Source organism: Aquila chrysaetos, unplaced genomic scaffold, assembly GCF_900496995.4.
Source record: "Aquila chrysaetos chrysaetos unplaced genomic scaffold, bAquChr1.4, whole genome shotgun sequence".
Classification (NCBI taxonomy): domain Eukaryota; kingdom Metazoa; phylum Chordata; class Aves; order Accipitriformes; family Accipitridae; genus Aquila; species Aquila chrysaetos.
Genome location: NW_024470385.1, coordinates 189,392 through 214,762, shown reverse-complemented (window position 1 = coordinate 214,762; position 25,371 = coordinate 189,392). Strand labels below are relative to the sequence as shown.

The window sequence follows — 25,371 nt, the reverse complement described above, 5'->3', positions numbered from 1 at the left end:
TAATCTGCTCTTGCCCCCGGGGGAGTGAGCCACTGCCTCCGATCTGGGAGCTGGTGCAAGCTGCTGAGCGTTGCTGTTGAATGCTCCGTGACCTTCCTTGGGCCCTTTGAAATCAGGGTGGGAATTGGGACTCCCTGTTTTTAAACCCCTGTCCTCAGCTCGCGTGGGCTTCCAGCCCCGGGGTGCTTCGCACAGTTCATTGCAGGGCAGCCAAGAGCATACATGCCATCTCAGCACAGACGCATCTGCATTTGCAGGTGGGATTTTGCCTTGTACAGAATGTTTTGGGAGGTGGCAGAACAAAGAGATATCGGTAACCTTGAGTGAGCACTGGCGGTTATCAAACTACTTCCCATGCCCCTCTGAAGGGAGTGGGGAGAGCGGGGCTGGCAGCGACCAGCCAGGCACCGGCCCTGCGGGAAAGGGAGACCTGATGGGGCTGCGCTGCCCGAGTGCCCTCACAGGCGTCCAGCTCGGGGAACGTGGCACACGCACCTCCACTGTAACGGGGACAAGCAGCCCGTCCCTTTGCCGGGTCTAACCACGCTATGCTGCTTGGTGGTGCTGGCGCTCGGGCTGCTGCCGCCACGTTTTCAGTGCATGTCTGTGTTGCTGCAGAAAGCCCCGCAGCAGCCGCCCGTCCCTCAGGGCGGGCGACGCGAACGCCTGGAGGTAACGTCTCCAACCGCCTGCAGAGTTAAACGCTGCACGGGAGCACCGTCGGCCAGCGGGCTCCGTGCTCGGAGGGCGAGCAGCAGTGGTGCTCGGCCAGGGGAAGAGCGTGTGGGAAAGCCGGGTTCCTTCCCGTCCAGCAGCATCGCCTCTGCAAGGCTAGCAGATGGAAACGCTTTGTCCTGCTTTTGCTGAAGTGCAGTGACGCAGCTGGGGAAACCACAGCCCTGGCGCCGGGCTCGGGGCTTGGGGACCGCAGCCTCACAGCTCGGGGGACTCGGTGCGCAGTGACTCATCGCTGCTGTGCTGATGGGGTCTGGGGCTGCTGCAGTTCAGCGTGAGCGGGGCTTGGGGCCATTGCTGTTCAGTTAATTCCCTTCCTGCAGCACGATTACAGCTTCTACTGTAACAACCTTCTGTTTAGCTGAGTTTTATGCTTTTGTGTTACCGAAATCGGGAAGCTTTCTGTGCTGAGCAGCAGTTATACAGGGAGTCCGAGGTCGGCGGGGTCTTGGCTGCTTCTGGCAGCGCTGTACTGACCACCAGCTGGTGCGGTGCCGAGGCCGCACTCTGCACGCGCCGGCAGGTCGGCACATGGCCCCGTACACATCTGAACGGCAGCGGTCAGCTCTGCTTGGCGCAGGAGAGGAGCTGTGGAGCGGCTGCTGCGGGCGGGCATGCGGCCGGGAGCACAGGGCAGGCACCTGGGGTGGGCACCGGGGAGCCGCAAGGGCACGGGGGCCCTTGCCAGGTCCCAGCCCCGGCATGGTCTGGCCGGTGGAAGGCACGAGTGGAGGGAGGACGGCGACCCACGGCCCCTCTGGCCAAGATCCCTTCTCCGAAATGTTCATGGGCTTGTGGGGAAGATGCAGCTCCGGTGCCGAGTCCTGCTGTTTTGGGTCTCAATTTCTCTCCCACGGGGATGTAGAGGACAGCAGTGCCTGCCTTTGCGGCTGCACGATGGAGCAGTGGGACCTCAGGCACGACGGGCGCTCGCCCTGTGCTTCCCACAGCCCGGGGCCAGCAGCGAGCGAGCGTCACCGCATCCCCCAGGATGGGGCCCCTCCAGCCCTGGGCAGCGAGGGTGGGACGGGGGAGCCTGGGGGGCTGGTAACATTCGGGTCTGGCAGCAAGTGAAGCCGTGCTGACTCTCCCCTTCCTCCCACCCAGTCAACCTGCTGGGGCTGCTGAAGTGGCGCTCCAAGCCCAGCCTCCTCTCCGGGAACCTCCAAAAGCTGATGAACGTGGACGGAGGGGAGGTCATCAAGGTACAGCCGGCACATTCCCCAACCCCATGCCGGCATCTTCCCTCCCACCTCCTCCCTTCCCTGCTCCTGCACTCACGTCTCCAGCCACGTCCCCAGGCGGCTGCTCCCTGCGGGGCAGAGGGATGTGAAAGCTCCCGGGGGCGGCAGTGTCGGCACCAGGGGTTTCCTGGCAGCCTGGCCGGGCATGCTGAGAGCAGCTGCCGGAGCAGGGGGAGCCGCCCTGGGCTAGGGCTGGGCTGGGCTGGGCGCACCGGGAGCATCCTGCACGGTCTCAGCACCTCTTCCCTGGGGAGAAATGCTGCCTCTGCCTGTGGCGATTGCCCCGTCGGCCCTGGCAGCCCCGCTGGGGCTGCTGGGGCAAGTGGGCGGCTGGAGGGGCAGTGGCAGGCTGCCTGCCAAGGGACAGGCGAAGCTGGGGAGTTGTGTCCTGGCAAAGGGCCGATGCCCCAGGCTGTGGATGGGCACAGGAGCTCTGTACCCAGGCAAATCGCTCCCTCACTCAGAGGTGGGTCTGGGACGATGCTGGGAGTTAACGCTCGAGCCCTCACAGTCCTCTTGTCCACCCCCAGTTCCTCCAGGACACATTGGATGCCTTGTTCTCTATCATGATGGAGAATTCGGACACGGATGTCTATGACACGCTTGTCTTTGACGCCTTGGTAAGCGGGACCTGCTTCCCCGTGTGTGCTGAGTGTGGGTCTGAGGCCACTGGCAGTGCAGGATGGGCCCAGGTCAGACTGGGGTGGGTTTGAGATGGGGCTCACTGATCTGACCACACAAGCCATGCTCAGAGCCATGCAGCGTCTCTGGCTCCGCTGCGGTGCCTTGGGTTGGTAGAGCCTGGCCGACCCAGCACGGGGCAGGGCTGTGGCTCTGCAGGGACATTGTCCCTCCAGGGGACAATTCCAGCAAGATTCGAAGGCGCTTCTCCTACACTGAGACAAGGGTGACCCCAGTGATGGGACCGGGGAGGGTCGGGGTGGCTGCTGTGGGTCACCTAGGGTCAGTGATGGTGTGAGCTCTGTGCAAGGTGGTCATGAAGAGTCTGTGGCTGCTGGGCTCGTGGCTTGTTTTGGGCTTTCTGCCTTGGAGGTCTGCCCGTCCTGACAGGCTGGGCGGGTGTGCAGGGGGCTTTGGTGGCCCCAGCAGCCCCCATGAGGGGTCCGTGCCACTCTGGCTGTGGCTGTGGGCACCCAGCTGTCCCCAGGCATCCTGCTGTCCACACTGAGCCGTACCCACTGCCCGGTCCCCCCAGGTTTTCATCGTGGGGCTGGTGGCCGACAAGAAGTTCCAGCATTTCAACACTGTCCTGGAGGCCTACATCCGCCAGCACTTCAGTGCCACGCTCGCCTACAAGTGCGTACTCAGCGGCCGCGGCGCAGGGAGGGACGGGGCTGGGATGGCAGGGATGGGGAGGGACGGGGACGGAGTGTGGGCAGCACCTGGCAGGCAGCGTGGCACGGCTCAGCAGCAGCCCTGAAGGCTGCTCGGCTGCGGCCGGGAAGCCCGCCGAGCCCTGGCCACACGTGTCCCCATCCTGCAGGAAGCTGATCTCGGTGCTGACGCAGTACGTGGACCATGCGAGCCAGGGAGAGCCCTGCGAGCCACTCATGCGGACATTCAAGGCCTTGGAGTACGTCTTCAAGTTCATCGTCCGCTCCCGGCACCTCTTCGCCCAGTAAGTACCGGTGATTACTTCCACCGCTCCAGGTGCCAGGCTCTGCTGGGCTGCTACACCAGCGCCGCGTGTCGGCAGCACTGCTGGACCATCGGCCCCTGGGGATGGGGTCTGTGGGAGGGACGAAAGGAAAGGTCCCACAGGGGTCCCCGTGCTGCAGGAGCCGTCTTAGTGCCAACCATTGGAGCCATCTTGGTGCCAACCGTTGGCCCTGGGGTTGCGGCACTGGCACCTTGACCTGCCTGGTGCTCGTGCTGGCTGCTCGGGTTGGATGCGGCACCCCGTGGTGGCACTTGCAACACCCAGCATGCTGTGGTGTTGCTGTGTTGGCCGGTCCCTGGCCAGGCTCTCCTCCACCACCGTGCTTCCCCTCCCTGAGGTTTCCGGCAGTTTTCTGCTGTATGCCGTCCTCCGGTTGATGCTGGAGCGGTTGTAGTCTGGTGCGGGTGGCAGACAGTGCCGTCCATCTTGGGGTGGGAGAGTTCCTGTGGTGTGAGGGGCCGCGGCAGGATGGGTGCCGTCACAGAAACCGCTCTCCAGCCCACAAGCGGTGTTTCAGTGTTTGCCAAGTGCGTTGGCAGCAAGGCAGCGCGCCGACGTTAGCATGAAGGAAGCCTGTGGTTTGCTGTCCGTCAGGCTAATTGCCGCTGGTTCCTCCTGCGCGTGTGCTGATGGAGAGCCTCGGTCCGAGGTGCTGGTGAGATCAACTTTGGCACCGCAGCTGCAGGGTTGCCCATGGCCCCCGGCCTGGCACGGAGCCCATGCTCCGTCTCTGCACCATCAGGCCCTGCCCTGGCTCACACGGCCACACGCCGTGGCATTGGGAAATGCCCAGCTCCTTTGTGTACGGCTAATCCAAACACCATGCGAACAAGGCCAGAGGGACCTGCAGTGACCTCCTGCCCAAGGCAGGGCCGGCTCTGCCCAAGCTGCTCCTGACGGGTGGGTTTTTCCAATGTGCGCTTAAAACCTCCCACGGTAGAGACAGCAAAACTTCCCCAGGCAGCCTGCTCCCTGCGTAGCCAGCACTGTGGCTGGAAAGGTTTTCTGGCGTCCAGCCTCGCTCTTCCTGCTTATTCCCAGAGAGCTTCTGCCTGCCCAGCCCATGCTGTTCGGGAGCTTCTTAGTGGATCGGAGAGGGAAACATTGCACTTACCCTCAGTGAGGCGCACCTTACTATGGAGCAGTGCTCTGCTCGTCTCAGGCTGTCTCAACCCTCAGCCTGCCGTCAGTCTCCATGCCACCCCCATGGCATCTCCAGCTCTGCCGACGGCGCTGCCTGTGAGCCTCCCCGCTCGGCACTAATGCTGCTGTTAGCGGGTGCGGGTGGCAGTGGGTGTGGGTGGCAGCTGGTGTGGCGACAGCGATTCGGGCAGCGGGGTCTGTGCAAGGACCACCCCAGCACATCAGTGACAAAGACACACATTTGGCCTCGGACGGTTCCTATGAAGCACCTTCTACCTCTGCAGCTCTGGTGCTGTGCACGGCTCCTGGGCTGCTCTCACACTTCAGCCAGTCACTGGGCTTTCCAATCATTTCCGATGCAAAACGCGTAGTCGATCTTGGGCGTCCCTTGCACTGCAGCAAAACCAGAGGCGGCACAGTGCCAGCCCCACGGTCTGGGGACGGGGTGCCCAGGCCAGCTCCCCCCCCGCCTTGCCCTGGCTCAGCGGCTCATCCCCCCCCTCAGCACAAGCTCTAAAGGGAGAGAGAGACCTGTAAGTGACAGGACAAGGGGCAATGGTTTTAAACTGAAGGAGGGTTGATGTAGATTGGACATAAGGAAGAAATTCTCTGCTGTGAGGGTGGCGAGGCACTGGACCAGGTTGCCCGGAGAAGCTGTGGATGTCCCATCCCTGTAAGTGTTGAAGGCCAGGTTGGATGGGGCTTTGGGCAACCTGGTCTAGTGGAAGGTGTCCCTGCCCATGGCAGGAGGTTAGACCAGATGGTCTTTGAGGGACCCTTCTGACCCAAACCCTTCTGTGATCCTGTGATAAGCAGCGTAAGGGGCTGGGAGCCTTGATGGCTCCTTGTTGGTGCTGAGGATAAGGTCAAAGTTCCCCCGGGTACCTCCAGCATCCTCCCAGGACCTGGTTTTGTTTGTTCCCCGTGGACATGGGGTTCCCATCCTGATCTACGTGATGGGGCAAACAAGCCTCTCCAGGTCAGGCGTGGGTGAGCCCGGCTGTGCTGCTGGGCTGAAGTGGAAAACTGAAAACATGACCGATTAGAGTTACCAGAAAAAACAAGTTATGTTCCTCTTTCATTCCAAGTACATGGCACCGAAAGATGAAGCGTCCCAAGGGAGCGGCGGGAGGCGAGGGCCCTCCGCATGCGGCATCACCAGCCTGCACTGGGAAAGCAGCAGGGTTGCCCCATGCTGCGGGGCCGTGGTTCGGCAGGCGGGTGCTTTCCAGGGAGCGAGCGGAGCGGGAGCCCGGGGTCTGCCTTTTCCACCCAAAGTCCTGAGCGCTGCGCAGAGGTGCCAGGATGCGTGTCGGTGTCCCCGTCGGTGCTCTGTGCCCCGCTCACGGTGAGGAGCTGCGTTGGGTTCCTGGCATCCACAGGGACTCTCAGACCTCACTTTGTCTTTGCCATCTCGCTTTGCTGTCTGCTGGGTGCTCCCCGCATAGCTCACGCTGCAGAGCACCCGGTCTGTCCGGCGTGCCCTGTCTGTCCTTCCTCATCCATCTCGCCTGCCAGCCCTTCCCAGGGTCTCGTTCATGGCCAGGCAGTTGCTCCAGGGCTCTGGGGTGCTCTAGTGTTAGACCGAAGTATTTACCTCCTCGTCATACGTGAAAATACAGAGCAAATTCCCCAGCTTATAGAACTTCTGGCAGAGAAAATTAATTATGTGGAGCATTTGCAAACAGCCCTGTGAATTAGTTTGCATTGGAATGAAGACATCCCTGAAGACATTTAGTGTTTTTATTCATCTTCCCTTTATCTTAGTGATCTGAACAGTGCAATAACATGGATTCCTCAGATCTTCTAAATACTTTAAATGGTGCTACAATTTGTACACAGGCTATAATTTAAAGAAATTAGATTGTAATTATAATAAGTTACTGCAGATTGCCGTAGCTATTTGATTACGTGTACTACCGCTGGAATCGGATGAGGAGCTGACGTAGCTCGTATGAGGATCCCAGGTTGCTGCGAGGACGATTGCAGCGGGGCCCAGCTGGCGTGGGGCAGGAGGTTCATCACCCAAGCCCCTTCAGCAGCTCTGTGGCCACTGCGTGGGGAAAGGGCTCCCCGATTCCCCTTCTCCTGCCTCAGGCAGGAGGTGTGGGAGCCAGTGGGCTGTGAGGGGGCCGGATCCTGGCGCTGCCCATGGGAGTTCTGTGCCCGGAATGTGCTTTCCTGTGGGAACATGCCCCCTGCCCTCCCTCTGCAGGGAGATGCCGTGCCACATCTCCAGCCGCGATCCCCTTCGGCACCCCAGGCACTGTGCCGGGACAGGAGGGGACTGGTGGAGCCCCCTGCAACCCCCCATGCCCTTCCCGATGTCGGGGGCCTCTCCTGTCCCCCGCCGTGGTGACCCCGAGTCCCCTCGGAGCCACCCTGGCGCCCGTGTGGCTCCGGGGCCGGGGGAGCTGGGGCTTGGCGGCGGTGACACCGTCTCCCGCTCGCTGCTTCCTCCCTGCCGGTTCCTCTGGCTGCTTCTGCTTTTTGGCTGCTACCGAGGGCTGCGAAGATTTCCTGAAAGTGCTTGTGATGGTCATCACGGGGCTTGCCCCGCGTGGGGGGTCCTCCCTCCCGCCGGCGCGGGGGGAGCTGGGGTTGCTCGCCCTCGCCGGCATCCCTTTGCAGCCGCCCGCTTTGCAGCTGACGGGCCCCTTGTCCAGCCTCGCTCAGGTCCCCCCTGTTCCTGCAGCCAGCCCCCGCTCTGGCAGCACCCGTGGGGTCTGCCACGGCCCCACTCGTCCCCTCTCCTGTCTGCGGGGAACCCAGCATCCCTGCAAGGATGGTCCCCTTACCCCCCCGCGCTCTAGCCAGTCACTTATGCTGATCATCCCCTCCCGTGGGGACTGTGCTGGGGTCCCTGTGGTCCCCAGCCAAAGGCTGTGGCAGCTACTGGGCTTCTGCCGCGGTCTGAGCTGCAGGGGGTTCGCAGGCAGACCGTCCCTTCCCAAGAACCACGCCGACCCTTCCCAAGTAAATCATGTTCAGCACGGTTTGTATCACAGTCCATACTGATTTGCTTAGTGAGTTGGTGGCTGGATAATTTTTCCTGCCACTTTGCTGATGGTGCTCGGAGGATTTCTGTGACGCTCCTCAAGCTGGGTTCTGTGCCAGAGCCTGAAGCTGCAGAAACCGAGGCGGGAGTGTGCCCAGTGTCCCAGGAGGCATCAGGCTCAAGGACCAGGCTCCACCTGCCAGTTTTCCTGATTAAATCCTCCAAACCAATAGGTCCACATTAAAAAAAGATCATGCTGACCCACGTCTGCTGCAGCAATGCAAATCAGCCGTTATCTTGGCTTAATTGAGCTGCATGCCCCCCAACTGCTTTATACTGCTCTGGTTTGAGTCATTACACACTTAAAAGTTCAGCAATCAGTGTTGACAATATGTCTTACGATTGTTAAAATAGCATATTGTATTCACGCATGCCCTCTTTAAGATAAAATACAGAATTTTGTAGGCAAGAGTTTACGGTGGAGGTGATGTTGAAAATCTATGTCAGTTGGTTGTGGGTAGATGCATTAAAAAAAGGGACTGTGAAAATCTAACAAATCTATCATAAATTAAGATTGTTGCATGGTATCGTTGCTGTGAGAGTAAAAGCTGCATGTGGACCTTCCCTTCCTTTTGCTTATTTTAACACATACAGACTTCTTTAAATTTCCCGGCCTCTGGGGGGGTTTTGGGCCACACAGAGCAGCTGGGCCGGGCTCCAGGGCTGCGGGATGGGGCTGCTGGGGGCTCCCACTGTTTGGTAACTTTTAACACGCAGGATGAGAGGGAGGGACCTTTCTTGAGTTAGTCTAAGCTCTGGTTTGACTTGGAAGCCGGTCAAGGGCTGTAAACCAGCCTCTGCTCAGCTGATGCATTTGTCTGAGCACATCTGAGATGCCTCAGGCAGATCAACAGGCTTGTTCCTGCTGCCAAACTTAGGATGTTTCATATGTTCCCTCGGGTTTGTTTACCAGATAGGAAAGATGAATTTGAACAGAGAACTATCCAACTGTAATTTTATAAAACAAAGCAGCAAAGTTTTTACAAAAACTAGACTCAGTTAAAATAGCTGGTAAGCAAAAAATGCAGATCTTGTTTGTTCTGCTCCTGTACGCACAATTAGAAACCAAAACACAATTAAAAACCAAACACATTTTGCTTGCCGTGGTGGCGGTCGGCGTGCAAGAGTCAGGTCGGGCTGGAAGATGCGGCTGTCTACGCGGCCACGGGGAGATCAGCATTTTATCCCTCATTTCCCCCATCTGTACTGCCAAATCGTTCCCCAGCAGGGCTCACTGCTTCATTTGCTGTGTCAATGGATGGGGTGAATTAGCTCAGATACAACCTGTTTTTCACAATGAGTGACTTTATTCTTATGATTATGCATTTGATTAGCAGCTTTGAAACTTTCTCGCCGTTTTGCACGTCTCATGGCTAAAATTCCTCATGTGTTTGGTTTGTTCTGCGACTGGTCACGCAGGTTGTGTTCAGGCTGGAGGGTGCAGGAGGTTTCTTGCTCAGGTGGGAAGATACTGACCTCCTTTGAGAGGACTTCGGTGTGTAGAATCACGTAAAAGACTCTATTTAAAAAAAAAATTATATGTGTGAATACGTATAAGTGATGTATATAAATAAGACAGCAGATAGCAGTCTTTAATATGGGTAATTCTGCACCTCTGAAGCATTGATTCTGGCTGGCCCCGGGGCCGGGCAGCAGCCGTGCCGGGGCAGTGGCTGTGCCAGGCCTTGCTGCTAGACCCAGCTATGGGAAACGGTCACCGAGAAGCGTAATTAATCGGGATCACGGGTGATGCCCGAGCAGAGGCGGCCTGTGCGGCCAGTCCCAGGGGAGGGTGTGTGGCGCGGCGGCGGTGCAGTGACTCTGCCTGTTGCAGGCTCTACGAGGGGAAGGAGACGGCCGAGTTCCAGCGCTCGCTGCAGCAGTTCTTCCTCTCCCTGAACCAGCTGATGAAGTCCCCACTGGAGGGTCCCACGCTGCTCTCCCAGGTATGGCGGGGGGGCTGGTGCTGTGTGAGGGCTCAGCTCTGGCATGCGGCAGGATGGATGGTGCCCCAGCCGGGGCACTGGCCATCGCCGTGCCGGGGGAACACCAGCCGTCCTGCATGCAGACCTCCCTGTGCACGGGGTGTCAAAAGGAGCTGCCACCCTGCGTGGTGCCTCACTGTCCCCAGGGACCTCCGCTTGTGCCCCTGGTGCAAAGCCCCCCTGAGACCCCAGACCACAAAACCCCACTTTGTGCTGGTGCCTGGGGCTGCAGAGTGAGTTTGGTCAGCAGCTCTGTGTCACTGGGCAAACGCTCTCCTGGCCATACATGTGCTGAAGCCTGGAGAAGAGGGTCTCGGGGAGCTCCTGGGGCTTGTCCTCATCCCAGAGCTGGCCTAGTCCTGCTCCCTGCACCTCGGGACCAGGCTGGCATGGGGGAGCCGGGGGGGGGAGCAGAAACGTTGCCCTTTGCACTGCGGGTCCTCGCGGGCACGGCTGCGTCCTTTACCGGCAGCCAGTGTCGAAGTCCTCCAGCCACCGGCGTCATGGTGCCGGGGGTCGGAGCTGAACGGAGAACGCGACAGGGCCACACGCACTCTGCGACATCAGTTAGCGAGAGGAGGCAGGAGCCGGTGCTGGGGCTGAGTCGGTCTCGCTTTGGTGCCGTGCCAGGGGTGCGGATGGGGCCGCACGCTGCACTCTGCACCCGCCGTCTCCCAGCTGGAGAGAGGCACTGCAGAGTGCAGGCGGGGACCTCGTCTGCAGGCTGGGATGCACAGTAGCCCTGGGACAGCTGGCAGCTCCTGCTCCTGTGTTTCATTATTTCGTGGCATTCTTAGATAATCCCTTATAAACTAATCTAGTTCAAAAAAAAGTAGTTTGAAGACTAACGTGACAGCTATCCTCATGGAGAGGAGGAGGGCTGTCCCTCCTTATCCCCTCTCCCATCTAAACACTGATCATTATCTGGTTTCCATCTCAATACCGTTGCTCTAGAGACTCTCTGCTATGGTAACCCGAGTGCTGCAGCGTTTCCGACTGCTGCACATCCACCTGTGCCATTTCTGCATCACTCAGCACCTTGTTCAGGTCTGCGGAAAATAATTCCTGCAAACGCATCCAGAGTAGAGAGGCCACCACCATCCAGGGCAGAGGGGAAAGGTCTGCCCATGCATCACCAAAAAAGGCATCCCTGCAGCTCCTATGGCTAAGATCAGGCATCGCAGTGGTGATAGCAAATAATAGCCATGAGGCACACATGGTGTGGCACGGGCTGCCATGAGGCACAGACGGTGCAGCCGGGTCTGCCAGCCGCCTGTCAAAAGCGTTGGAGAGGAGGCAGAGGACTGTCAGGAGTGGACGAAGCCCACGTCTGGGGTCCAGCTATGCTGGGGGTCCAGCCAAGGCGTGGGGAGACACATGTGTGCTTCACCCCGAGTGCCCTGAGCCCACAGCCTTGCAGCAGGCAGCGTGAATTGGAACAGACGAGGCTGCAGTTACCTCAGCTGGGCTGGCATCTCAGTGCTGGGGGAGTCCAGGCAAGTCCGTCGCACGGCCGGCAGTGACTGCCTGTCTCAGCGGGACAATTTTTCCGGCTGCAGCACTGTTGCGGTTCCTCCGGTGTGCTCGAGGCACTGTGGGTGTGTACAACAGCTGAACATCGTTAAAAAGCAGACTGGAAAATGGTATTTCCTCAGGTACTGTCATACTGCTGTGGCTTCAGGGCAGGATCCCTTAGTTTGGGGTGAGGATTCAGCAGGAGCTGCCCTCCACCCAGAGCAGCCTGTAGGAAGCTGGGGCTAGGCTCGGAAATTTGCCCGCTGCTGCTGCTGCTGCTGCTGCTGCTGCTGCCGCCGGGTTTGCAGAGTCTGACTGTGCTTTCTCCTGGAAACGGCTGAATTCTGCAGTGGGATCCCAACCGCCGAGCAGGAGCTTTCTCTGTGAAAATAGCTTTCCTGGTTGCTGATATTTTTTTAGAGAGAGCAGGAGAGGTTGAAGGTCTCTGGCAGATCTGTGCTGTTCTCTTTAGGAGAAATGTCCCCCTTGGAAGCCCTCCAGGCTCTTCCTTGGGGATTGCTGGAGTCTCGAGCAGGTCCAGGTGCTGGGGCCACTCTCTGTAGTGGGCTTTTGTGTTGCGCAGTAGCAGGACACAGTCCTTCAGAGAGACCTTCCCTCTGCTCCCATCTCTTCTGGGTGTCAATACCTGGACTCAGAGATCTCATCACCAGGTCGCTGGCTTGGTGGTGGCTCCTTGGAGGGTGGCAGAAAGGGGAGCTTGTCCATCGCATCAGGGCGGCATCAGGGTGGTTTCTCATTGATGTCCCCCAGGTCATTGCCTCCCAACTTTAAGGTTGTCAATTTTGTCAATGCAACATGCATTCGGTATTTCCGAGCCTGGCTTCGTGCTCAGCCGCATCGCAGTGCACGGTGTCAACTTCCCCCAAGCGTGGTGTCAGCCGGGTCTCCTCCTTGCCGTCACTTGTCCTCCTCGGTGCTCACTGCCGGCTCTGGTGCTCTGCAGGCATTATGGTGATGGGGTTTCTCCCACATCACCGACACCGTGTTTCACTGGGGGAGAGAGTGCCCAGGTGAAATTATTCAGTGTGGAAGTGAAAATCAGATAATGGTCTTAAAAGTGAGAAATCCCTTAACCTTAAACACACGGTGATGGGCTCTGAGCTGACCAATGCACTGGCAGATGAGACCTGGGACTATCACAGATAGTGCTCTGGCAATGTCAGCTCCGTGCCTGGCACCGATCAGGGAACACTCACTCAAAGTTGGGAATTATCAGGAAGGGACTTGAGAAGAAAACAGAAAATGTCCTTTGCCACAGCATAAGTCCTTGTGATGCATCTGTGTCTGGTGCCCATGCTTCAGAGTGTGCAGTCGAGCTGGAAAAACCCCCGCAAACGGTGACGAGGTGTATGGGGCAGCTTGGATCACCTACCTGGCCAGACCAGACCCCTCCGTCCTGGAAAAGAGACGAGCAAGGAGCTGGGACAGGGAGCTGCAGATTCGCTTCTGATCTGGGGAGGAGGGTAGGAGGAGGAAATGGTTGCTCAAGGTCTCTCCTCACTCAGGAAGGAGGGAGCATCTCATGAAATGGGCAAAGGCAGTGCTTGTTCATCTACTGTGTGATGAAGCTGTCGAGCCCCTTGTGACGGTCTGTATCTGCTCCTCGGAGCAGGCTGTGGATGCTGAAAGTTTGCGCAAGTTTGCAAACAGCTGTATGGATCTGTGGAAGAAAAATCCACCCAAGATTATTTAAATATAAAGACCTTTCTGACTCAAGAGGCCCTGACCTCAGGAAGCACCACTGCAGGCTTGCGAGCCAGCAAAGTCCTGTCTTCTTCCACTCTGAGCCTCAGACCAAGTACCGAGCCTCGTGCTGCCTGGCTCCCGGTGCCTCTGCCTGGCATCACCATTGCTCCCCTGTCCGGAGGGTCCCGTGGCTTCCCTGGTGTCCTGACCCTCAGTCACCCCAGCCACGGTTTTTGTGCTGCATCCTGCACTGGTTCCTGCTGGACCCCAGCCACTGGGTCTTGCTGTATCCAGCCCTGACAGTGTCTCCTGAACATCTTGAGCAGGTACTCCAGGGAGAGAATTTTTTTTCTTGTTCTCTAAGCAGACTTTGTAGCTGCTTTACAGAGCTTGCAGACCGCCCGCAACTCTGGCTGCAACTACCAGCTCCCATCTAGCAGTTGAAGGTGATACCCAAAAGAAAGATCTGATAGTGGCTGACGTAAGCTTTACAGCTTCATCCCGTTCTGCCTGCTCTTTTCGTTAAAGCTGCAATTATCTGATCAGCCCAAGGCAGAGCTGATAATAGCTCTTTAGCTGCAGCACTCCTGCAAAGGCCACCTCTCTTGTGGAGAGCGCCAGTCCTCCCTTGGACTACTTCAGGCTGGGAGGTTTTGTACTATTTTGACTACTCAGAGCCGTGGAGAGGAGGCTGAGTCTCTTTTGGCTCTGCTTACTGGTGTCAGAGAGGCTGGGGGCCAGGGACAAACCCAGAGTGTGGCCCTAGCCAGACAACAGGAGCAGCTCTTCAGCCAAACACCTCCAGCATCCCCAATAAACACTGTGACGTGGACGGTGCCACTGATGCGAAGGAGATGGAAGGCTACCTGCTCCCTGCGTGCAGCTGCTTTGCACATCTCCAGCCAGGAGATAGAGCTTCTGCTGCAACTGCTCCCTGCCATAGCCAGAGGGCCCTTGGGAAGAGCTTCACTCATCCCACTGCTTCCCCCTGGAGCCCTGGTTTTCTCTGCACGCAAAGAAGTTGAATTTTGACGTGAGATTGGTGTACAGACTTAAGCAAACTTAGGGGTCGTGCCAGCTGCCAAGGTGCGGAGCAAGGCAGAGCAGAGCATCATGCTGCTGCCAGCACAGCTGGGAGCTTCAGGGGACCCGAACTGGGTCCCATGCCTGCAGACAGCCCGCACAGGCATGCAGCAATGGCATGTCACTACTCGTGGTGGCTGCGTGTTTCCCATTGTTCATGCCTTGAGGACAACCTTCTCCCCTCCATCCTTCCTTGGTTTAGGTCCAGCCTTACCTGCAGCTCAGCAGGGTGGAGCGGAGGAGATGGCCCCAGTCTGCTGCGGCCCCTTGGAGTATTTGGGTTTGCTTTGCACTTCATAGCCTGGGTCAGGGGCTGTGTTTTCCTGAGGGGGGTGGGTGCTCATGAGCGTCCATGGTTGGAGCTTTGCTGAGGTTGCTCTGACTCTTCCCCTGTGGCTGCTGCGACATGGGTGGGTTTCTGCAGGACACCCTGCCACCGGCATTGTGCAAAGGTAACGGTCGCTGGTATGCACACCGGAGGCAGCTCCTGCCCCAAGCCGGCGGCCGCTGGGCTCTGCACCCATCCCCGCTCTGTGCTGGGCTCCCTGACAGCCATCTCCCTGCCCGCGACCACCAGACCCGGCAGGCGGCCGCCGGTGGTCCATCCTCCACCTTCACCCGCACTGCCAGAGCATCACCAGTGATGGCACGGACAGGGTAGCAGGTTTGAACAAACATTGCTGTTCTGAGCTGGGGAGAAATTGGACACAATTTGTATGTCGTGGCCAGGCTGACACCTCTTGCCATGAAAAATCAGTAAGAGAGGGCTCATCCTCAATGGTGAAACAAAGACATTTTCAGTTCTGCAAGGCCAGGTAGTTACCTCGGCAGTTACAATAAAAGCCAGAACCAGTTTCTGGAGGAAAGCCTTTCTGAGACATAGATGCTGATGTTTAAGAAGTTTTGTAACGCTGGAAAGATCCTTGAGGAATGGGAAAAATTCTGTATTAGCTCATTTTTCAAAAAATGAATCAGATGACCTTGCTAACTGCAGACCAAAGAGGCTGACTGTTGATCCCAGCTCAGTCATGGAGAGGATGCAATCAATTCAGAGTTAAAGGGTGGCAGTATAATTTATGTTAATCAGTCCAGCTTTACTAAGCATGGAGTTTAAAAAAAAAAATCAAATTTAGCTGTTACTTTTTTGAAGTTACAAATGTGACTGACTAAGATAGCTGACATAATAGGCGAGACTAACAACTGTTTGACTTGATATAGCATTCTGATTTAAAATTAGCATTGTGTAAGTTTATTAAAATAACTACTTTTAATCTCCTTAATATATATCTTAGTTCTAAAAAAAGTCATTACAAATGGAGAACCGTCATGCTGGGATGGGCCTTTCTTTTGGGTCCCAGGGGAATCGGCTCTCAGCTCAGACATCTCTGCATGTTTGCCGATTCGCCTGAAGCGGCCATGGCCGGTGCAGGGGGCACAGGTGGCAGTGGCGGTGCTGGATAATGGGGAAGCTGCTGCTCCGCGCCCAGGCTCTGTAGGCAGAGAGGTGCCAGGGCAGGGAACGGGGCTGCGGAGCATCAGCTGGGAGCAGAGCTGGGACCTGCCAGCAGCGAGTGGCCGAAGGAGACTCTGAGCGTGGTCTCATTGCAAAGAAGTAAGTTAATCCCTGGATTTATATGCAAAGAGGCATTAAATGGAAGCATCTGGAGGGGCACATGATGCAAACGAGACTGCTGGTGGATGATGCGCCTGGTCTTGCTGCCCTCAGTTGCAACAGGTATCTAAGTATCGGAGAAGGGTTTGCAAGAGCTGCAGAAATGACTCAGTCTGGTGTGTTTGATGGAAGTTAACACTGTTTCAGTCAGCTAGAAGAGGGTAGTGGAGAACTCGATCACAGTCTTTGCAAACCCAGAGGGAGAAGATGTTGCTGGAGCATCGCTTAGTGCTGCAGGCAAAGGCAGAGCCCAGTCCAGCAAAGGGCACTGGAGCTCACCGAGCTCACTGGGAACATGGTGCCAGGCAGCAGGATGGGCGACCGCCGCTGCTGGAGCCAGCTCTGGGCTGGCAGGGCCTCTGGACTTTTTAATCTGATCTGGAGGTCTTCACGGAGCCGTCCCAGCTCAGGCCGAGGGTCTGCCCTGCCCGTTACTGCCCTGACTCTGCCCAGCAAGGGGTCAGAGCCGAGCAGAGGTTTCGGTCCTGCTGCCGGGTGCTCCCAGGGCAAACCCCTCCAGCGACTTGCCCAGCCTGTGCCCATAATCTCTGTATTTGCTGTGCTCCGAGGGATGTGTCCAAGGTGAACTTGTCCAGGCACTTTTTAAAACTAGGCAAATTTGCAATAGGCATCGGTTTCTAAAACTCCTGCTGTAACTCAGAGGGAGACAACAGACTCGATGCTGAAACCACTGGGTAAAAATTCCCAGAGCTGAATCGCGTGGCAATCAGCCCCGTGTGGATCTGCAGGCACCGAACCTCCTGAAAATGATGTTGAAGTGCAGAAGTGTGTGGAGACCACCTCTGGCACCTGGCTGCACCTGGAGGCTGGAGGGTCCCCAGTGCTGCTGTCAGCACAGCTTGAAGCCCGGGGAAGCCTGAAGGACCAGCTGTCCTGGCAAAGCTAGAGATAAGCAGAACTCAGCGAGTTGTTTATGCTACTAAGTCACATCATAGACATAGCGAAATAGATTTTAATGCAGAACAATTTGTGGTCAGTGTGTTTGCTGTTCGAAAAAAACAAATAGCCCTGTGTCCCCCACCTTCGCAGCCTTCCAGCAAGGGCGCAGAGCCAGGCTGGGTGCGGGGCAGCCCCGTTCCTCTGGCAGCCTCGGCTGCGGCAGCAGCGACTGCGGCCGTGAGCAGTGCTGGGGGGTTTTACACACAGCGCAAGCCAGGTCCTACATACCTGGTATCATGTTGTAGGAGTTCATGTGCTTTCAAAGTAAAAGCTAGAGAGAGTTATTGACAGCATTAGAGGTATGTGACCGTAGCGGTTCTGGGTGTCTTGTGGACACTGGTGGCTTGGTAAGAGGAAGCTGCTCCCGGCTGGATGCCCCTTCCCAAGGGATGGCAAGGGTGATGGGCTGGTGGCTGCGGGCCAGGCTGAGCACAGTGCTGCTTTAAAGAGAGGGGAGCTGAATGAAGATGGTGCTGGCTCAGCACCCACAACCTGGGAGGAGGCAGGAGAGGCCGGGGGTCACCTCTCTGCCCGCATGGCATCCGTCCATCTGTCTGTCCTGGGCATGTAGCAAAGCAGGGACAGTGCAGGCAGCGCTCTCATCTCTTTGCAGGGAGCAGCCCTGAAGTACCTGCCTTCCATCCTCGAGGACGTGTTTGGGATCTTCGACTCCTCTGTGCTGGGGTAGGGTCCCATCGCCCCCATCATCCCCAGTCCTGCTCTGTGGCATGCTAGGTGCCTGCCACAGCTACCTTTGCCCCCGCTCCCATCCTGCGGCAACCCCCCCATCCTGGAGCTGCCGGCAGGAATGCTGGCTGATGCCGTTGAGCCGAGGGTGAGGGCAGGCAGAGGGGTCTGGGTTTCCTGATGCCTGGGAGTTGCCTCCTTACCCCCTTCCTAGTGCAAAGCCAGGGGAGGGTTTTGCTCAATTTTAGTAGTAGCCTGTGCTTCAGGCGGAGGCTGAGCCTGGAAACCCTCAGTCCCAGCTGGGTCCATTTCATGAACTCAGGCAAGGTTTTTACTCCGGGTGTCTCTGCACGGCTGTCTGCGGTGGGCACGGGCTGCCTTGCGGCTTTGTGCGATGGGACCATCCTGCCCTGCACCTCCCCGCACAGCTCTGCCCGCATCGAGCGGCTCCCCCCCGCCCAGCAGCCCGGTCCTGACTGAAACATGGGGGCAATCGGTACCCGCCCCCCCCACTGCTGCATTTGTCTTCTGCAGAAGGAGAGGGGCTGCAGGTGCTTGGGACTGCAAAACAAGTGGGGCTCTTGCAAGCCCTGTATTTAACGCTCGTTAAATCCTCCCGCCTGGACCGCAGGGCCTTGCTGCGGGACTTCATTGGGAACCTGCCGCCCCAGCGCCTGCTGAAGCAGAAGCTGCAGTCCCTGACCAACATCGTCAACAGCAAGATCTTCCAGTCCTACGGTGAGAAGGGGCACCGGGGGTCCTGGCGGCACTGCCCACGCTGAGGTCTCCTGGGAGGGCCATGGCACAGGACGGGGACGAGTCCCTGCCGCAGGGACCCCTCCTCTGCCCCTGAGACAGGGTGGCTCTGCAGAGGGGGGCAATTCCCGCGAGCCTGTGCTGGAACCACACGTTGCCCAGCCCCTGCCAGGGTGCAGCTGGTGCTGTTGGAGTGAACTCTCCTGCTGCCTGAAATGCTGCCAGGCTGCAGAGGGAAATACGGTTTAGCTGAAGCAATATGCAGTCAGCGTGACGATGGTTTAGCAGTTGTGTTTGGGAAGGGGGTGTCGGGGGCTTGCTGTCAGACTGGAAGGGTGTACTGAGTAGGATTCCCCAGGCCTGCTGTGACTCTGATGCTGTTTGGTATTCTTAGGAGTAATCTAGGTGATGGAAAAAAGAGTAGACTTGGTGAATTTTGCCCTGCAAGGCAGAAGTGACTGGAGGCATGCTGGAGGACAGACTCAGGATTTAAAATAATCTCAACAAGTTGGAGAAAAGGTTTTGAAAGATACAGATTGTATTTAAATTAAAAACAATCATGTGAAAGCAATCACTGAGCACGCAGGGGTTGGAGCAGCAGTGCTGCAGGAGGGGGCCAGGGGAGCAGAGGGGCTCGGCAATGCAGCCCTCACAGGGGGAGCATCCCTTGAACACGTGAGCACCCTGCTCAGCATCGCCGAGGCCTCGGCTGGACTTTCTTCCAGGTGCGGTTTTGGGTGGCACAAGAAACTTGTGTCTAAACTGGAGAGAGTCCAGAAGCGAGCAGTGAGAGAAACAGTTTAGAAGACAGGGCAAGGAAGAAATGACTGAGAGCTTGGGGCAGGAAAGGGCACGGGGGAGACACGATGAGCTTCCAAATATCCACATGGCATTGTCAAAGAGAAGGGGAGTGGGCTGCCTTGAGGGGCTGGATGGGAGGCCCTGGGTTTCAGCCACAGCAGGGAGGCTCAGGGGAGCAGGGGAGCCGCTCAGCTGCGGGCAGCAGGAACCATTTTGTGTCTCTGCTTGTGGAGACTTTGAGAGGTGGCAACAGGACCATGTCTAATTTGGCCATTGAGGTCACCTCCTGCTGCATGCTCCAGCTCTGCTCTGAGCCACCATGATCCCATGAGTGCTCCCCACATCCTTCCCCCGCATCCCTCCCTGCATCCTGCCCTGGGTCCCTCCCTGTGTCCCCTGGGAGCCAGCATGACACCGCTCCTCCGTACCCCACAACAAGCAGATGGTTGTGCCAGGAAGAAAACAATGAAGAAATGTTTCCCCCCGTGTTCCTTCCCTTCAGTCCCCCTTTAGTGGTGCCGTCGTAGTGATAACCAGCAACAGGGAGCCGTCAGTGCAGCATGGTGTCACAAATACCAGCCCTGGCCAGAGGAGCAGAGTAGTATGCAATAGGAAGAGCAGCAGGCGTTTCATATATTCAGCACTAGAGACTCTAGTTTATCTAGGTGGTGTCCAGTTTAAAAAGTCTCCATCTGTTAAATCTGAAGCACCTTTAACAGAGCAGAGAAGCAGAACAAAGTCCATTAGTGGAAGCTGAAGCAAGAAAGGTTCAGATGAGGCTTTTCTATTTTATTTTACTTTATTTTAGCGGAGAGGATAAGTAGCTGCATAGCAGGGTGCAATGAAGTCTCTGTCTTGGAGCCTTTCCACGAGGATGTAATGTTTTTCCAAAAGCCCTGTCCATCTGAGGAGGAGGTTGACAGCTCAATGCGTGTGGGTCGCAGCCTAGACCAGGCATCGTGCTGGTCCCGTCCATCTTGTTGGTCCCTTTCCTGCCCGGTCCTCTCCGGCGCCGGGGTGGTGCCGGCGCCTGCCAGCCCTGTGCCTCCCTGTCTGTCTGCCCCAACAGAGTGCCGGGAGCTGCTGCTGCAGACGGCGGTGCCCATCCTGCAGGAGCTCATCGAGAAGGGGGAGGAGGAAGATGCCTGCATTGAGCTGCTCAGCAACATCCTGGAGGTGCTGTACAAGGCCCAGAAGGTAAATCCCGTCTTCTCTGCTGCCTCCTTTTTCCTCTCCAGTAATCACCTTGGAAGTGACCTGACTAAACCTGTTTGAGTATGGTTAAGCACAAATTACTGGCCACAATATGGTTGGGACTGATTGTGGTAACCCAAAGTCAAAGGGGGCCATTGGTGCCCACTATCCCAGTGGGAATCTGCCCAAGATGGAGGTAAAAACCTTTTGATTTCCACCTCAGCTGGTCTCTGGTGAGTTCCCGTCAGTCCCCATAAGTGGGGAAGAGGCCTCTAACCCAAGAGACAGCACTGACCCGAGGGTGAGGGGGTGCATCACTGGCTGTGCCTCTCGCTGTCCCTGCTCTGCAGACGCAGGAGGAAGGCGAGGGCAGGGGAGAAGGCAGCCGGTCAGCGATTGCCTGCTGGCCCCTGGGCAGTGTTGCACTCCAAAATTAGCAGTGATGGCCCTAAATGTGAGCCAGAGCCCCATGGCATGGGGAGGGGTCCAGCCCAGAACCCCTCAGCAGAGAGTTGACCATGCCCAGGCAGCGGGGAGCCCCATGTGCCCCCTTCTCCCTGCACTGCCTGCAGGAGCCTGCCCGCTGGTGTGAGGAGCCAAAGCAAGAAATCCCAGTAATACACCAGTCCAGCTGCAACTCGGGCTGAGTGTCCAGCTAGGCACGGTCCTGCTGTGGGTGCCTGACCACCCAAACACAACTCGTCCCAGGATGGCCTCTGGTGGGACGGGGCTGTCCTTGCTGGGCATCAGCCCGACTTCCCGGGGTGCTGTTTGTTGCAGAGAGCGGAGGAGCTGCGAGCGCAGCACAGCGCAGGCAAGGGACGGCGCAAGGACTGTGGGGATGCGGAGCTGGTGAGTGCCTCTCCGGTGGGCTTTGGCACTCGGCGGATGGCGTGAAGGAGCCAGGTGCCCCTGTGCATTTGGGAAGGGCTTATCTGCATCTCACTATGGTGACAAACCCTGTACAGTCACCTGGAGTCAATGCACGGAGCTGGGCTGCTGGCCGGGATGCTGCAGTGATGGGATCAGGCCTGGGAGGTGCCTTGCAGGGCTGGGAGGGCGCAGGTCTGCGTGGCTTGAGGCTTGCTGTGAGCCCCCAGTGCCCCGTGTCTCTCCCTGGGGGCTGTGTGTGCCCAGACCTTCACCCTGGCTCCATGCGGCCTCGGTGCTTTGTTGTGCACCCGCAGGTGAGCCCGGGACCTTCTCTCTTCTCGCTCGGGCAAGGAGCGAGCGAGGTCTCACGGCTCTTGGGGCGCACTGGGGCTGCGGGGTGGCCTGGCGGCATTCCCAGCGCAGCAGGCGAGGCACGTGCAAGGTGTGCCGGCACTCCAAAGCTGGCTCACGCCAGTGTGCCGGTGGCACCGCTTGGCCCTGCCAGAGTCACTGCTCCCCAAGCCCTGGAGCACTTAGGACTGCTCAGGTCATGCAGGCACGGCCGTACTGCTGGAGAAGGTCTGGCAGACCAGATGCAGGGATGAAGGATTGCTTTTGTTAGAGTGCAGGAAGGATACAGCGTGGGCTTGCAACACTGGAAGCAGTATACAAAAGACAGAGCACAACTGGTGACTGCTGATGGCCCTGGCAGCGGGACCTGCAGTTGCGGCTCTCCTTGTAGGCTCCTCTTTTGGCATTGCAGGTGTTTGGGCTGAGCACATGGAAGTCACAGGCACAAGCATGGTCCTCAAGTGACTGCACTGGCAGCATGTCCCTACCTTGGTAGCCGTCCCCCTTTCCCCGTGTTGCCTGGGTGCTGCCCTGCCTTTCTGCAGCTAGCACTGGGCCATGTCCCTGGGCAACCAGTGAGCCCATCACCATCTCTCTGTGCAAGCCTCAGTCCACCCACAGTGGGGCTGAGTGGCTGGAAGTTGTGTGGCAGCTGTCGGTAGTGGCTGTTCCTGCAACGTTTTGGGAAAGTGCAGGGATCTGTGCTCTGGTTCTGCAGGGTACTTCCTCTGTTTCTGTCCTTTCTAGGCTGGTCTGTGCTTTGGGGTCCCTTTCTGGGACCCCTTGGGAAATCCAGACATCACACCTACAGCACAGCAACCGGCGCTGTGGAAGCTGAATTAGACATGTGCCACCATGACCTGGATGGGTGAGGTGGCTCTGTGAGCATGGCTTTTTAATTCCCATGGCACTGGGAAGCCCAGGCAGTGGAAGGGAAAGCTTGGAAATTGTGGTTGAAATGTCTTGTTTTGGCTTTAACTCTAAAACCTAAAATAGCCTTTAAGGAGAGGATGGTCAGGATGCTCAGGGGTGAGGACACTGCTCTTGTTTCAACCCCGTGTGAGCTGAAACCCACCTTTGCCTGCCTAGCATGGACGCAGCCATCCCCAGCTGAGCGGCCGGCTTTGCCAGGGAGGTGTACGAGGCCGAGCTGTACAGAGACCCCAAGCCCCATATTTACACAAGAGTGCATCGCCTCGTTCCAGCTCCAGCTGGTCACCCTGATGCTGCCAGCCCCCTGCATGGTGATTAAACAAGCCGTACTTGCTGTGCTGGAGTGGACAAGACTTTTATTTCAGTATTCCATATAAGTCACGAATCTTCAGAGTCAGCTCGTGATTTCCCATCTCCCGAGGTGCCACAAGGCTGTCCCTCCTGGCAGTGTGATCCTGCCTGACCACCGCCACAGACCAGAGCTCTCTGGTCCCATGGCTGAGGACCCCAGGCACAGGGCTTGTCTGACAGCCATGGTTGGAGCTGGAGAGGTGTTGGGGCTCATCCAACAGCCATGGTCTGGAGCAGAGCTTCTTCCTCCCTGCTGCACGGGGCCCTACGGAGCGCTGAGGAAACTTGTGCCCTCAGTCCCAGCTCCGCGCCCTCTGCCAAGAATAACTGCCAACACTTTGCAACCTCCTCGCCTGCTTTTTTTTGGTGAGCCGCAGTAATCGCAGCGGTGCCGACCACGTGTGGCCTGGGAGTTGGTGTGCCCCCAGCCCAGCCTGCCAGCGCCAGGAGCCCACAGGGGCTGGGGACCACGCGCCAGCTCTGTGCTGCGGGGGCAATTCCTGTCAGCTGCGGTGACGGTGCTGTCACCTGTGCCCCCCTCCCAGCGCCATGGCAGGCAGCGCCAGGTGCTCAGGCATGGCCGTGACACCTCTTACCTTGCAGGCGAAGGTGAAGAAGCACATCCAGCTGATCCTGGAGCGGCTGCTGCACACCGTCAATCGGAGGGTGATCGTCCTGGACCGGGAGAATACCCTGCGGGTGAGTACCACCGCTGCCACCGCGCGCTGCGCCGGGCGTCGGGGCCGCACCACTTCCCATGGCTGCCTTTGGGCGACGCGGGAGATGCAAGAGGCGTCACCGATTTAGGGGTCTGGGACCGGCTGACCAGCACTGCTCCTCAGCTGGCACTGCAGACTGGTACCAGCTGGCTGGGGCTGGATGTGCAGGTATTTAATGCAGCAGGATGCATGAGTAAGTCCAAAAGGGAAGGGGAGCCGTGCCAGGAGCAGGTCTGGAGCAGAGGGTGCGTTGGGAGGAGCAGGCAGGGTGTTTGTGATGCAGGAAGTCCATTTTGGAAGCAATTGAGGGGTTTGGGCTGTATTCTCCAGAAAACAAGTCACTGGACCCGGTGAACCGTCACAATTTTACATGCCAAGAACATGTGGGAGGAATGTGCTGGGACACCCAGCTCTCATGAGGGAGTAGGCAGGTCAGAGCACTGCTTGGCCAAAGCTTCATGCAAAGCAGCTGCACTGGGTGCAATGTTCTAATCATGAAGGAGGGGGAAACAGAGCTGTGGCCAGCGTGGGTTCATGGGCACTCTGATGTGGATGTGGTGGCAGACCCAATGTGCTTGGCTGGGCAGTGAGGAGTGGGCCTGACAAGCTGCTCTGGGTCACAAGGGTGGGCGAGGAGCTGGGTCCGACCGTGTTCCAGGACCCCAGAGCGAGCGGCGGGGCTGTGCAGTGGCAGGGACATGCCATGCTGCAGGGAAGCGCCGTGCTATGCCATGTTGCATGCCATGCCCGGGAAGGTGTGAGCATCCAGAGTGGCAGCTTGGCCCTTTGCTTGAGCCTTCTTGGGATAAGCCTGCAGGTTTGCCATCCTGTTCTTTGTTCTCATTAATAAAAACCTAACTAAAACAAGGCAATAACTTTATCCTCACTGGACCTGCCCATGCTTTTGGGCAGATGAGGCTGCCCTGGTCTACGAGCATCCTGGATGCTGGGATTCCTCCTGCCAATGCGCTGAGGCACCGGCGTTGCTGCTCCCTGCCCAGTGACCCCCTTCTCATACCCCCGAGGGACAGCGGAGGCACAAGGTCTCCCCTCCGGCTCCCGGCTCAGCCTGCCCTCCCCTGTCTGCTTGGCCGGCAGAGCCCTGAAGGTGCAGCCCCGTGGTGACGTTTCCCAACAGCGGCTGTGCTTTCTGGGGTGGCTTTACCAGCCAAGCTGATGGTGGGTGCAGTTCCTGGCACGTGCTCGGGCACAAGTGGCCTCGTGGCCAGGCAGTGCCACTTCACCAGACGCGCCCCTGGCTCTGCTGCCAAAAGCTCTGCTGCCAGGGCTGTGCCAGGCGGGCACAGCGGGCTCTCAGCGTTGGAGTATGATTCATGTGTGACTCAGGCAGGAGATGTGTACAGGGTTGCATTTGGTATCATCTTGCTTTTAGCCTTTGTTCCCAGGCTGCGTGATTCAGTGCCAGAGGAAGCAAGAGCGAAAAGAGCTGTTGGGTGTGCTCTGCCAGGCTGTGACAGAGGCGAGGAGGGACGCTGGGTGCTGAAGCATGGTCCCATATACAGTGCAGGAGAAGGGGAGCGATCCTTTGGCTGCACCTCACTCTGACTGCTTGCTCCCCTTCCCATGCACTGGCCCTGCTGGGCTCCAGAAATGCTGTCTGGCAGCTTTCCCAGTGTCGTTCATGATTTCCATGATGCTGCTCCTGCATTCAGCCTGGCGTCCGAGGCCCCTCAGCCCGGGCTGCTTCAGCAGCTCTGGCTGCCAGGAAGGTCTGAGGGGACCAGAGGCGCGTGTGTGGCCGCCGTCCGTCCACCCTGTTGCTGCTGGGCAAGAAGGGAGGAGCGCCGCAGATTCACCGTCCCGGGAACTTGGGCACTGAGAGGCCTCCGACCTCCCCGACCCTCCCTGGACAGTTCGGCTCCATCCCACGCAGCTTGTGAGTGGGGAAGGACACGCTGCTGC

The 25,371-nt window shown here is 58.0% G+C and overlaps 1 protein-coding gene across 3 annotated transcripts in view; it reads left to right on the top strand.

Moving 5' to 3' along the window:
- The window catches only part of LOC115338038 (dedicator of cytokinesis protein 2-like), an 83,246-nt gene that overhangs the window by 16,299 nt on the left and 41,576 nt on the right, over positions 1-25,371 (top strand). For all 3 annotated transcript variants that reach the window (XM_041121839.1, XM_041121838.1, XM_030006456.2), the window contains exons 19-28: positions 1,843-1,940; positions 2,510-2,599; positions 3,196-3,296; positions 3,484-3,618; positions 9,696-9,807; positions 17,397-17,467; positions 18,102-18,208; positions 20,097-20,224; positions 21,002-21,073; positions 23,333-23,428. In XM_041121839.1, coding sequence (XP_040977773.1) covers positions 1,843-1,940; positions 2,510-2,599; positions 3,196-3,296; positions 3,484-3,618; positions 9,696-9,807; positions 17,397-17,467; positions 18,102-18,208; positions 20,097-20,224; positions 21,002-21,073; positions 23,333-23,428 — 1,010 coding nt within the window. The remainder of the gene's footprint in view (positions 1-1,842; positions 1,941-2,509; positions 2,600-3,195; positions 3,297-3,483; positions 3,619-9,695; positions 9,808-17,396; positions 17,468-18,101; positions 18,209-20,096; positions 20,225-21,001; positions 21,074-23,332; positions 23,429-25,371) is intronic.